We start from the raw sequence: 14285 nt of genomic DNA, 5'->3' as shown, positions 1-14285 counted from the left end.
CGGTCCCCCATGATGTCCGTCGGAGATCGGCACCCGCCGCGGGCTTCTGTGCATGGGCCGATGTGGCGCTCAGAAGCGTGGAGGACCCAGGAAATTTAAAATTCCCCTGCAGCGGACTGTCAAAGACAGCAGATTGCAGGGAGATATCCCCGGGGACTGCTATATGCAGTTCCTGGTCACATGATCAGCGTTATCCATCAGAGAACAATGAGATGGATAACGGTGATCACGCAAAGTTACAAATTTTTAAAAAAGGAAAAAGTTTAGAAAGTTAAAGTTTCATCCCCCTTACTGAACTTGCCCGTGAGGGGAGATGAAATTACATAATTAAGGTCGGTGGATTTGTCACCCAATGGGATCTATATCTGCAAACCTTACCCCGGCTTTGGCGCATATGCCGGTCAGCATAATGACGGATGCATTTGCAAAAGGCCCATAATTGCCCGGGAAATTTGACATCTCCCTGCTCCTTGCTACCAAAGGTAGTCGAGAGCCTGGAGATGTCACGGGGGGGGGGGGGGGGGGGGGGGGGGGGGCACGGTATGCAGTTACTGGTCATGTGATTGCCGTTATCCAATGGATAATGGCGATCACATAGAAGGTTAAAAAAAAGTTGAAGTTTCATCTCCCCCCGATGTCATCCTCCTCCACAGACCTTCCCCGCCTTCTGTGCATGCTCCCGCCAGCAAATGTGCAGGAACTGGGGAGCCTGGAAATTTAAAATCTGCTTGCTTCCGGTGACCAACAGTCGCAGAGTGCCTGGAGCAGTGACCGGTGGCCTAGTTGTGCGGTCCTCGGTCACCTGATAAAAAGGTAGCGATCTACCTTGGGCCCCATGTCCACGGGATAATTGTTATTTAAAATCCGCAGCGGTTTTCCCGCACGTGGATCCGCGTCCCATAGGAATGCATTGGACACCCGTAGGTAGATAAATACCCGCGGATGGTATTTAAAAGTGATTAAAAAATTTACGGTGCATGAAAAAAAACGCACCATGCTCCATTTAAGTGCGGATCACGCTCCGGATGGCCCCCATTGATCTCTGTGGATGCGGGAGATCCGCTGCGGATATTAAATGTGAATTAAATGGGTGCGGGAGATCCGCTGCGGATTTCCAGGCTGGGAGGTGGAGAAATTACTAGGAGGTGGGGTAAAGTGGGCAAAACGCCTCCAGTGTAAAAATCGCATCCGTGTACAGTACATACGCGCGTGGAAAAAAAAATGCATCCGCATGTCACCCGCGTGCAATAAAATACAATTTTAAGCTCCTCCGCAGCCCAAATCCGCGTTACAAATCCGCAGCCGATCTGATTTTCTCCGTGGACATGAGGCCTTAGGCCGGTCTCACATGACCAGAGAGAAATTTCGGATTATGCATGCGTTTGATCTGCGGATCAATCAAATGCATTGGATTACACAATTCCGCTCAAATTAGCGGGTCGGAATTACGTAATCCATTCGCAGAAAAACTGACAGAGCCCATTATGCTCTATGGTTGCAAATATAACCGCAGCCCATACGTAACTACATTTTGTATGGGCTGCGGGTACCCGCGTCATTGCTAAGCATCAGTGCAGGAAAAATAAACAGAGGTATACTGCGCATTACTGCCTGTGTGAGTACGCAGTTATGCGCAGTACATTACGCGGCCGTACACACAGCTGGGAACCGCTGCGGGCCTCCGCAAGTGGATTCCACCTACGGACGTTTAAGCCCTGCATTATTCAGATCGCTACCTGTGATACGTAATTTACAAGAAGCCCCGGGAACGTTCGCCTTCATGCAGTTCCAGGAGCAGCTTGTTAAGCACTTTCTGTGTGAGACCGCCGCATCTCAGCGAGCTTACAAAGCCTCACAGACCGCCACTTTACACCCCATCCCGGCCACTGGGGTCAAGAAATACCCCCCAAAAAAGTTTAAAAGAAGGAGGGATATCCGCTTTTTTTTGTGCCCATTCCAACCAGCCTCCGTAATTACCCCTCAGATATACCACACTGTTTGTTTGCATCATTAATTTTATCGAAGATTTGGGGAATGCCGAAAAATGGAGATGGGGTGGGGGATTACTTTTAGGGAGTCCATTTTTTTTCTGCACAAGTGAGCAATTGGGCCTGGAATTTATTCAGTTGTGCCCTGAAATCCAATTATAGGCCTAACCATGTGTTCCTACTACATTGTGTACGGGCTGTGGGTACCTGCGGCATCGCTAAGCAATGGTGCGGGAAATGCAAACAAAAAGGTGTACTGCACATGACTGCCTGTGTGAGTACGCAGTTATGCAGGGCCACGGCCGGCTCACAGCTGGGATCCGCTGCAGCCCTCCGCATGCGGATTCCACATATGGCCGTGCGAGCCCGGCGTTATTCAGATCGCTACCTGTAATACGTAATTTACAAGAAGTCTTGGGAACGCTCGCCTTCCTGCAGTTCCAGGAGCACATTGTTGAGCGCCTTCTGTGTGAGACCGCCGCACCTCAGCAAGATTACGAAGGCTCACAGAGCGCCACTTCCTACACCCTATCCATGCCGCTAAGATCAAAAAATATCCCGCAAAAAGCATGAGAGAAGGAGGGATACTTGGATTTTATTGCCCCATGTACCCATCCCAACCAGCCTCCGTAATTACCCCTGTCTTTGGAAATACCACACAGTTCACATTATTACTTTTATCTAAGATTTGGGGAATGCCAAAAAGGGTGCGCGGGGGAGGAGGGGGGATGTGTGTGATATTTTTAGGGAGTGAATTTTTATTCCGTACAAGTGAGCAATGGGGCCTGGAATGTATTCAGTTGTGCCCTGCAATCCAACGGGTGTTCCCTCCATTATAGGCTGGGCCATGTGTCCTGTAAGTAGTTTAGGGCCACAATGCATATGTTTCTGAACACGGGACAAACAGGGGTATACATTTTGGGGTGAAAGTCTTCATGCCTATGTACGCTGTAAAAAAAACAAAACCCTGTTTTTAAATTGACATAATTGCCAAAAAAAGAAAGTCCTAACTTTTTTCCTCCTTCTTTGCTTAGATTCATTCAAATATAGGGGGGGGGATCAAAATATACAGTACACCCCTAGAGGAATTCGTTAAGGGGTCTAGTTTTCAAAATGGGGTCATTTGAGGGGGTTCCTTATTGTTTTGGGTGCTCCTTCCATTATAGACCTTGCAACGTGTCCTGTTAGGGCCACAATAGGTATGTTTCTGGACACGGAACAAACAGGTATCCATTTTGGGGTGAAAGTCTTAATTTATGTGTGCTGTACAAAAAAAAATGATTTTAAATTGACACAATTGCCCACAAAATGAAAATCGTAATTTTTTTCAATAGGTATGTTTCTGATCACAGGACAAACGGGGATCCATTTTGGGGTGTCAATCCTAATTTTCATGTGCACTATAGGAAAAAAATGTCTTTAAAATGACATATTTGCAAAAATATGAAATTTTACTTTTTCTCCTCTAAATTGAATTTATTCCTGTAAAAAAAACTGTGGGGTCAAAATACTCCTGACACCCCATAGCAAATATATTATTGGGTGTAGTTCTTAAAATGGGGTCATCTATCGCTCTGACACCTATGAGCCTTTGCACTCTTGGCTTGGTGTAGGAAAACTGTGTTCCTCAAAATGCTGAAAAGTAATATTAAATTTGTACGCCTCCTAAATGGTTTTTTAAAAAAAAAAAAGAAGTTTTTCAAATGTGCACCCAGAATAAAGTAAGCAGATGGAAATCTATATCTTAGCAAAAATTTGTATAGTATGTTTGCACATATTTGATATATTACAATTGAAAATGTGAAAATATGACAATTTTTTTCCAAGATCTTCCCAGTGTTGGCACAAATGCACAAATTCTATGGGATTATTTTCACCACCTAAATGAAGTACAAAATATGGCGCAAAAACATTCAGAATAACTCCGATATGCAAAACCTTTACGGAGCTATTCTATGTTAAAGTGACACATGTCAGATTCCCAAAATGTGGCCTGGCCATTAAGGCGCAAACAAGCTTGATCACTAAGGGGTTAAACGGACTGCCTGAGCAAATTATGACATCGTTAGCTTGGATGACCAAGTATGGGATTGACAAGGTAACTGTTAGGTGGATTCACAACTGGCTGAGTGATCGTACTCAGAGTGATCGTAAATGGCTGCACATCCAAGTGGGAGAATGTATCAAGTGGGAACTACAAGGCTCTGTCCTAGGCCCAGTGTTGGTCAACATTTTTGTAAATGATCTGGAGAAGGGAATTAATGGGGAAACGGATTTAAATTTCCTGACGACACAAGGCTAGGAGGATTGGCTAACACTAGGGAAGAGCTAGAGTATTCAAAAAGATCTATAAAAAAAACTTGCACAGTGGGCAGCAACTAATAGAATGGTATTTAACAAGGAGAAATGCAAAGTCCTACATCTGGGCAAGAAAAATAGAAAAAAAGCACATACAGAATGGGAGGAATCGGGCTAAGCAGCACATGTGAAAAAGACGTGGATATACTAATAGACCATAGACTGAACATGAGGCAACAATGTGATGCAGCAGCCAAAAAGGCAAACACAATTCTGGGATGTATTAAGAGAAGCATCTAGATCACATGAGGTCATTATCCCCCTCTCCTCTTCCTTAGTCAAACCTCATCTGGAATACTGTGTCCACTTCTGGGCACCCCACTTTAAAAAAACATAGGCAAACTGGAGCAAGTTCAGAGAAGTTATCAAGATGGTGAGCAGTCTGCAAATCATGTCCTATGAGGAGCCGGTAAAGGATCTGGGAATGTTTAGCTTTCAAAAAAGAAGGCAGAGAGGAGACTTATTAGCTGTCTACAAATATCTGAAGGGCTGTCACGCTGCAGAGGGATCAGCCCTATTCTCATTTGCACAAGGAAAGACTAGAAGCAATGGGATGAAACTGAAAGGGAGGAGACACAGATTAGATATTAGAAAAAAACATTCTGACAGTGAGGGTGATCAGCAAGTGGAACAGGTTAGCATGGGAGGTGCTGAGATTTCCTTCAATGGAAGTATTCAAACAAAGGCTGTACGAATATTCGGGATGATAAAGTGAATGCCTGCACTGAGCAGGGGGTTGGTGCTGATGAGGTCCCCTCCAACTCCACCATTCTATGACCGATAATCATTACGTGTGACAGCGCAATAACGAGCACTGTTGATTTTGAACCTTTTTCCTGTTAATGTTCCAATACTGGCCCTTGAAAATCCCAGTGTTCGTCTCCTTTACCATTGCTAACACTTGTGTGACCTTCCTTGATTTTCTGTATATATTCATATACACTTCTTCATGATAAAACACTTTCTCTATACTGTGCATAAAGTCTTAAATATCTGCATTAGCCATGCCCTGGGTCAGCAAAAAACGAATTGCTGCATGCTGCTCTTCTTTTGTGCAAATCACAAGTGGACGGTCATTTTTCGATGCACTGCAGTCTCAAATTAACAGATGCGACATGTTCAAACCTGCACAGCAGAGACTGGGGAGACTGCAACCTACAATGGAAAGCGTTAGGACGGTGCAGCCAACAGATGTTTTAGTAGAAATAGTGAATAATTTTTGACTCCCTCATATAATTTGTATAATGTACTTATTCTTCTGAGGACTCAAGACTATTCACAGCATCTGGCTTGTCTTGTTTGTGTGTGTGTGCAATTTTATATATATATATATATAATATAATTTCGTATACATCTGAAAAATATCTAGTGGCTCATTTGTACTTCTAATCTTTCTGGATGTATTTTATAGATCTGTTATTTCTTGTAGGTTAATGGCCCAGAGGGTGTACTGCAGAATGGCACCGTGGATGATGGTGTGGGCAAAACAAGTCAGTTGCTGGGTGAGCTGAACTTTGAGGAAGATGAAGAAGATACCTATTATACAAAAGATCTTCCAGTGCATGCCTGCAGGTTGGTCTAATGTGCTCTGATGTACTGAATATGCTTAGCTTGAACGTAACTATTCATCACTTCTGAATTTGCGGTCAACCCCATTACCCCACTGTTCACGCCACAACTGCACGCTGCATAGATTTCAAATTTTAAGTCTTTATAACATTTCGGACCAAGCACAGTAAATTTATAGTGCCTGGTCCTAGGCTTTAAACCCAGGCGATAGTAAAATGGTTTAAAGAATTGACAGCGGCATTTAAAGGGTTAATAGCCACGATCGGCCACGCTGCAGATGGCGCGCTATTGCCCGCAGGTGTCAGCTGCAATAAACAGCTGACGCCTGCACTATATGGAGAGGTCTCTCCGCAATCTCTCTTCATACATACCCTGACGCTCCAAGACATCAAATGTTACCCGTCAAATGGTGTTTAAAAAAGTGTCAAAATAAAACAAAAAAAAAAATGTAAAGGCCACCACCCTCCTTCCCTAATAAGTATAAATTTTTATTTTTTTTAAATTAAAACCCTACATATCTTGTATCGTAACGGCTCACCCAACAAATTGAACACCCGTTTTAACCTGCACGTCAAAAACCGTAAAACGAAGGCAAAAAAATGTATTGTCATTTATGCTGCATGATTAACACTGTAAAAAAAAAACAATGGCAGAGTTGTTTATATTTTTTCCCCCTTCGATCATAAAAAAAACAAACTGAAACCAAACCCTCCGACAGCCATGTCGACAGAAAATAAAGTTATGGCTTTTGAACAGTGGAGATGAAAATCCCCCCAAAATCGGTGAGTCCTTATGCCCAAAATAGGCCATGCCATTAAGGGTTTCAAGTATAAATAAATCCACTTCAAAAGCCCACCTATCCTGCTTACTAGGTAAAAACAAAAATAGCCAAACATGAAAAGTGAAAGGGAAAAAAAATAGAGTATAAACTTGGTATTGCTGGCATTGTGCGGACCTAGAGAATGTTAAAGCATTTTTTGTCATTTGTTTTTTCTATTTCATTTATATGGTGTACAGCATGCAAATTAACGCTTAAAGTTCTACAGTGTGTATAATATGTACTGCAAAATAATGTAATTAAAAAACACAACTTTGTCCTGCAAAAAACAAGCGATCAGATGGCTATGCCAACAGAAAAATTTAAAAGTTATGACTCTAAGGCCTCCTTCCCACGAACAGATTTCCGCCGCGGAATTCGCGGCGAAAATCCGCTGCACTGCCCGCAGCTATTAGGTTCTATTGAACCTAATAGCTCAGTGCTCACGGTGCGGAATTCCACCGTGGAATTCCGCACCGTGAAATCTCCCGTCCTCACCCGCGGCATGCTCTATTTGCCGCGGGTGTACACGCTGACTGCTTCCTACTGCCGCCGTGTCACGTGACGCGGCCGGCGGGGAAGCGTCATGCGGGAGCGAAGACGCCGGATACGCTGGTAAGTATGGGGTCTCTGGGGGGCGCCGTGACAGGCTTCGCCACGGAATATTCCGCGGCGGAGCCCGTCACGCTCGTGTGCAGCCGGCCTTAGAATGTAATAATGAACAATTAGTCACGAAAGGGTTTTTCCACGGAGAATCATAGAATCATATAAAGGGACATTCAGGGTCCTCGAGTCCAACCCCGTGCTCAGTGCAGGATTCACTAAATCATCCCAGAACTCGCCACCTCCCGCGGTAACCTGTTCCACTAATTGATCACCCTCACTGTCAGTTTTTTTTCTAATATCTAATTTGTGTCTCCTCCCTTTAATTTTTATCCATTTGCTTCTATTCTTTCCTTGTGCAGATGAGAATAGGGCTGATCCCTCTGCACTGTGACAGCCCCTCAGATATTTGTAGACAGCTATTTTCCTCTCAGCCCTTTTTTTGCAAGCTAAACATTCCCAGATCCTTTCACCGTTCCTCATAGGACATGATTTGTAGACTGCTCACCATCTTGGTAACTCTTCTCTGAACTTGCTCCAGTTTGTCTGTCTTTTTAAAGTGCGGAGCCCAGAACTGGACACAGGATTCCAGATGAGGTCTGACTAAGGAAGAGTAGAAAGGGTAATTGCCTCATGTGATCTAGACTCTATGCTTCTCTTAATACATTCCAGAATTGTGTTTGCCTTTTTGGCTGCTGCATCACATTGTTGACTCATGTTCAGTCTATGATCTATTAGTATACCCAAATCTTTTTCACATGTGCTGCTGCTTAGCCCAATTTCTCCTATTCTGTATGTTTGTTTTTTTTTTCATTTTTCTTGCCCAGATGCAGGACTTAGAATGGTACTTAAAAAGGAGAAATGCAATTAGTCACCACCCACTGTTCAAGCTTTTCAAGATCTTTTTGAATACTCTCTCTTTCCTAGTGTTAGCCAATCCTCCTGGCTTTGTGTCATCGGCAAATTTAAACAGTTTCCCATCAATAACCTCCTCCAGATTATTGATAAAAATGTTGAACAACACTGGGCCTAGGACAGTTACCTTAATATGACTGTAAACAAAAATGAACATTTTAGCTTTATACATTGTTTCTTCTCTTATTTAGTTATTGTGGCATTCATGATCCTGCTTGTGTGGTCTACTGCAATACAAGTAAAAAATGGTTCTGCAATGGACGTGGGAATACCTCTGGCAGGTATGTAATAAACTTCATGTGATCTGCAAACTTTTAAAATTGTCATTTGCAAAACCTGTAAAATATTGAGTTTACTTTTTTTCTCATCCGTATTATTGGGGGACACAGCTGAAGACCGTGCGTATAGCTAAAGCAAAAAGTGTCTTGTTTTTTTTTTTTTTGTTCATGTACTTGCATGCCTTGCATTGTGAACTGGCGTATGTGCCTGTAAATCTATTCCTGCCTAGCCACAAATCCTGGTTAGTCGTTGGTCTGAGATAACTATGGACCAATCTGTCCCTCAGATTTCTTCCACGCCTGTAAGTTATTGACGGTCTGTCAGTTCCTAATATTTTCCTCTATACACCCCAATAACGCTCCAAAATAAAGCAAATCTTGTGGGCCCCAGTGCCATAGGTGCCTGTTAGGCATATTTTTTTTCACTACTAGTTTTTCATAACCTGAAGTATCAATAGCTGTCTTTTTTTTTGCCAGAGGCAAAGATGAAGGCTTGGTCAATCGTGTCCTGAGGAAAGCAAGATTGCAGAAACCTCCTCTTTAGGTTACCTATCAGAGTCTAGGGACCTATCTCATCAGAGCAGTTGCTCCTCACGCGGAGGAACTGCCCTTTCAAGACACCTGCTATTCCAGGACAAAAGTCCATTAGAGGCTGTTGGTTTACGAAATTGGTAGATGATATACAGTCGTCCTTATTTTTACATATGGCAAGGTCCAAAAAAGGAAACGGAGGATTTTTGTATCTCAGAAGTAACACTCAGATAATTAATAATTGATATTGAGATGATCCGCGTATTGATTAAATGATACAATGAAGTCTGTCCATGAGATCGATACGCCATCAATGTATCCAACAATGAAGAGCCTCTGAGAAGATGATTTTCTCCTTCCATCAACCTAGGTACAGGTTAGCAGACGAGGGAGCATCGGGGCTCCCCATTGCTGTACCCCTGAGCTGGTGGTAGAAGCCGCAGTCAAAGAGAGAAATTGTCAGAACAAACTAAAATAGGTCCGTAACAAATTGATTGTGTCCACCAACTTGTACACCCCTTTTGTCTGATATAATAACCAGCTGCCTTCAAGCCACCTTCATGGGAGATAGAGCGATATAATGCCTCAATATCAACACTTGCCTCCTTAATGTGATTCCCCCTCAAGGTTTCTTAGAACATCCATGGAGTGCTGTGTATACGCTGGAAGGGCCTCTACAAACAGACTGGAAATATGCTCTTTATATAGTATATATGCTAGCAGTTTGAATCCAATTATTGATGCCTGAAACAATGGGGCGCCTCTTCAAGGGGGGTCAATCCTTTTGTGGACTTTTGGTAGACTTTAAAATGTGGATATTTAGAGGTGGACTAGTTTCATGATTGGAGTTCACGCTAACAAAAACTCTCTTTGACTTGCTTGGAAATGTTTTGTTTCGACACTAACAAAAAATGAATCAGTGGGATCAGAATTAGAATAATTAAGGATGAAGGTACACACATAAATGTGTGTAGCTGGGTAAAGAACTGGCTCAAAGATAGAGAGCAGAGGGTGGTACTAAATGGTCCATACTCCGATTGGGCCACCGTTGCTGGCGGAGTGCCACAGGGTTCAGTATTAGGCCCCATTCTGTTCAATATATTTATCAATGACCTGATAGAGGGGCTGCACAGTAAAATATCAATGTTTGCAGATGATACAAAATTATATAAGGTAATACAACAGAAGACACTGTATGGTTGCAAAGGGACCTAGATGAGCTGGTGGCTTGGGCAGAAAAATGGCAAATGAAGTTCAATATCGGTAAAGTTCTGCACATGGGCAAGAGAAACGTATGTCACCAATATACACTAAATGGGGTACTGCTAGGGAAAAGTGATATGGAAAAGACCTGGGGGTACTAGTTGACTGTAGATTTAACTGGAGCAATCAATGCCAGTGAGCTGATGTAAAAGCAAATAATCTTGGGGTGCATTAAAAGTGGTATAGGGGCGAGGGACGGGAACCTTATTCTTCCACTATATAAGGCACTTGTCAGGCCTCACATGGAATACTGCGAACAGTTCTGGGCACCAGAGTTCAGGAAAGATGTTACAGTGCTTGATGGGGTACAAAGAAGGGAAACTAAATTTAATAAACGGAATGGGAGGACTGGAATACCCAGAGAGGCTATCAAAATTGGGATTATTCCCTCTGAAAAGAGACGGCTAAGGGGCGACCAAATAACTATGTATAAATACATGAGGGGACAATATAAGGATCTCTCCCATGATCTGTTTATACCCAGGACTACAACGGTAACAAGAGGGCATCCTCTTTGTCTAGAGGAAAGAAGGTTCCATCACCAACATAGAGGGGGTTCTTTACTGTAAAAGCAGTTGAGACTGTGCTTGCGGGCGTGGTGATGGCAAAATCAATAGGAGTTTAAGAGTGTACTAGATGCTTTTTGTAGAGCGCTATGTTACATGATATAGACATTGTATAACCAGTGGGGTTATTGATCCGTGTCTTGGAGTGACATCACTAAGTGGCTGTGATTGGCTCATCGAGCGCCGGTTGTGATTGGCTGCTGGCGCTCGATGAGCCAATCACAGCGCTCGCCTTGCTGGAGGCAGAGTATTCAAAGCACCATCACCAGCAAAGCTGAGATGGCAGATGGGGAGGACTCTGCAGGTTGCCGCAGCGCTGCCAAGGATCATCGGGACGCCACAGACCAGGTGAGTGTTGATTTTTGGGGGGAGAAGGGGGAGGGGGGCATGTTAGCTAGGTCTTATTTTCGGGGGAGGTGGGGCTATATTTCTAGCCTCCCCGAAAAATCCGGTATGTCTTACTATCTGGGTAGGACTTTCTTTGGGGAAACACGGTAGTATCTCATATCATACAAATATGGGATTGGCGAGGCAACTGTTAGGTGGATTTATAATAGTAAACAGAAAACCACGGCACTCACTCAAAACCCACTGGTAAAAGATATTCCGGGGGAGGCAAATTTAGAAAAAAAATAACAAGATTATTAGTAAAGGATTTTCTTGTTATCAGTAGCGAAAATTTTTTGGGGGGGATTGATGCAAAGCCACCAACAGGGCTATGGACATAAGCCCCTTAGGGAAACACATGTAGCAAAAAAGGTGGCAGCATATAATGTCTAAAGGAACATGCTTTATTGTTTCATAGTTTAAAATTTATGTGACGTTTCGACCTACAGAAGGTCTTTTTCAAGCCAAAAAACTGATGAAACACGGTGTGGAATCTGGAACATGGATTATTAAGGTAACTGTCCTAGGCCCAGTGTTGTTCAACATTTTTATAAATGATCTGGAGAAGGAAATTGGAATTCCTCCCAAGGAATTGGGCTAAGCAGCAGCACATGTGAAAAAAACTTAAGTATAGTAATAGATCATAGACTGAACATGAGTCAACAATGTGATGCAGCAGCCAAAAAGGCAACCACCATTCTGGAATGCATTAAGACGCATGTGTCAAACACAACACAAGGCCCGCGAGCCGAATCAGTTGCACCTAGACACCTCCTCCTTGCTGTCAGCACCGCTCCCCCTCTGCTCACGCTGAGCCCAGGTGCACACTGACATATACAATTATACCGTCCTTTTACTGCAACGAGTTTTGGCTGAGCCTTTATCAAGCAATACATTCACATATTAAAAACTGCACCATATATATAGTATATAATGTACTCACTCGCTTGACACCAATTTTATTAACATGTGTGCCGGAGGAGGAGGAGTTAGTCAATTGACCTAGGAACGTATACCATGTGATATCTTGGAATGCAGCGTGCGGTCCAATATTGAATGACATGTAACGCATTCGCTGCGTTCCGTTCTTACTATTACTGAAAACTAACGTGGATGTTACCCATTCATAAAAACCACTAATGGGTAAAATCATTAAAACAAACCCCAATTATACATTATAACAGGGAATGCTGTCTGGTGTTCAAAATGTAAAAGACACAAAATATTATAAAAACCTTTTTCACACAAAAAATAACCATATATATTTAATTAATCACAGCCACATTTATCTACTAAAATATTAATTTCTATATTTTCTCCAATTGCTTATTTAAACCCGGTGGAACATCCAATACATCTTTCTTTCAAATATTTCAGTGGATTTCGTAAGGACCCACTCTAAAAAATGTCGAGGAATGCTGTAATTAGTAATGCCCTTTTTTTATATTACATTTATACATTTATATTGTGAAAGACGTGTTCTTAGTTTATTTTTAGTTCCACCGTTTTTTATTTGTGTTGTGTTTTTTTTTTTTATTGCAAGGACATTCAAATAGATAAATGTTTTTACTATCTTCATTCTCTTTGTTTCTTGCCCTAAACAAATCTCCTTCCTTTATGAGCGATCTGTAAACAACATTGGCTTCTTGCCTTTCCACATCTGAATGAACCTCCCAATTCTTTGCCAAAAATACTCTTATTCTTCCTTGCAATCATCTTTTTCTTTTTTTTTCAGGGTATGAAGGAGCGAAAATATTTTTTAGTTTTATTTCTTTTAACCCCTTAGTGACGGAGCGTTTTTGCTTTTTTCCATTTTTGTTTTTTCCTCCTCCCTTTTAAAAAATCGTAGCTCCTTAATCTATCCATCGATGTCGCTGTATAAGGGCTTGTTTTTTGCGGGATGAGTTGTATTTTTCAATGGCACTATTTATTGTACCATATAATTTACTGAAAAACTTTTTAAAAATTCTTAGCGGAGAGAAATGGAAAAAAGACATTCCACCATCTTTCAGTGCGTCCTGTTTCTACAGCATACAAATTGCAACAAAAACGACCTGATATTTTTATTCTATGGGTCAGTACAATTGCTACAATATGAAACTTGTATAGTATTTTTTTTTGCTGTAGTACTTTTTTTTTTTTTTTTAAGATATTTAATTTTTTTCAATTATTTTCTGCGGTCATTTTGTGCGCGCAATACCTTTATTTTTTCGTCGACGTAGTTGAGCAAGGGCTCATTTTTTGCGGGATGTCCTGCAGTTTCCGATAGTATCAATTTGGAATACATACGACTTTTTGATCGCTTTTTATTGCGTTTTTTCTGGGAGACAGTAACTAAAAAAGTGTATTTCTGGCATTCTTTATTTTATTTTTTCAGATGACGTTCACCGTTCGGGAAAAATAATGCACTACTTTGATAGATCGGACTTTTACGGACGCAGTCGTTCCAGATAGCAAAATTATGTACTCCTTTTTTGAAAGGAAAATACTCAAATTCTCATTTCTTCAATAACCTGTACCCCTAATAAAATGGCGATAATGGGAGTAAACAAAACTAGGTTAGGATGAGATAAGGAAGGAGGAGTGGGGGGGGGGGTGAAGATAAAGGCTGTGTTTATTGCTTATCGTGTACTTATGCCTACGTTGGAATACATGGATGGCTCTTCTGTTGCCTAAATCAGAGGTTATGTTCTTTCATGAGTTTATTGGAGGAGTGAAGCATGCGCTTGAAGGTACGCAAGGGTCCACTGGATAAGTCTGGGATTTAGCTGTTGAATTCTACTGGCGTAGGGTAAGCGAATATTAGTACCAAAACGCCCATTTTTTTCATGTAACGTTTCGTGGTCCAGAAGGATGGCTGTCAACTTCTCATTGACCATAATCCAGGATAATTTAGTTTTCACAAAGTTGATACTAACTGAAGTTTTATAGCGATTGCTTTCCTTGCAGATAGGAAGCAGGGTGTTGCAGATAGAAAGAGGGGTAGAGGGAGGCTAGTCCTGAACTGGCA

General features: G+C 42.1%; 1 protein-coding gene across 2 annotated transcripts in view; it reads left to right on the top strand.

Annotated features, from left to right (window-relative positions):
- UPF1 (UPF1 RNA helicase and ATPase) overlaps positions 1-14285 on the top strand; it is a 112848-nt gene that overhangs the window by 19395 nt on the left and 79168 nt on the right. For both annotated transcript variants that reach the window (XM_066604564.1, XM_066604563.1), the window contains exons 2-3: positions 5776-5918; positions 8442-8531. In XM_066604564.1, the coding sequence (XP_066460661.1) occupies positions 5776-5918; positions 8442-8531 (233 nt within the window). The remainder of the gene's footprint in view (positions 1-5775; positions 5919-8441; positions 8532-14285) is intronic.

The sequence above is a fragment of the Eleutherodactylus coqui genome, chromosome 5, assembly GCF_035609145.1.
Source record: "Eleutherodactylus coqui strain aEleCoq1 chromosome 5, aEleCoq1.hap1, whole genome shotgun sequence".
NCBI lineage: Eukaryota > Metazoa > Chordata > Amphibia > Anura > Eleutherodactylidae > Eleutherodactylus > Eleutherodactylus coqui.
This window is presented reverse-complemented; position numbering and strand designations above follow the sequence as displayed.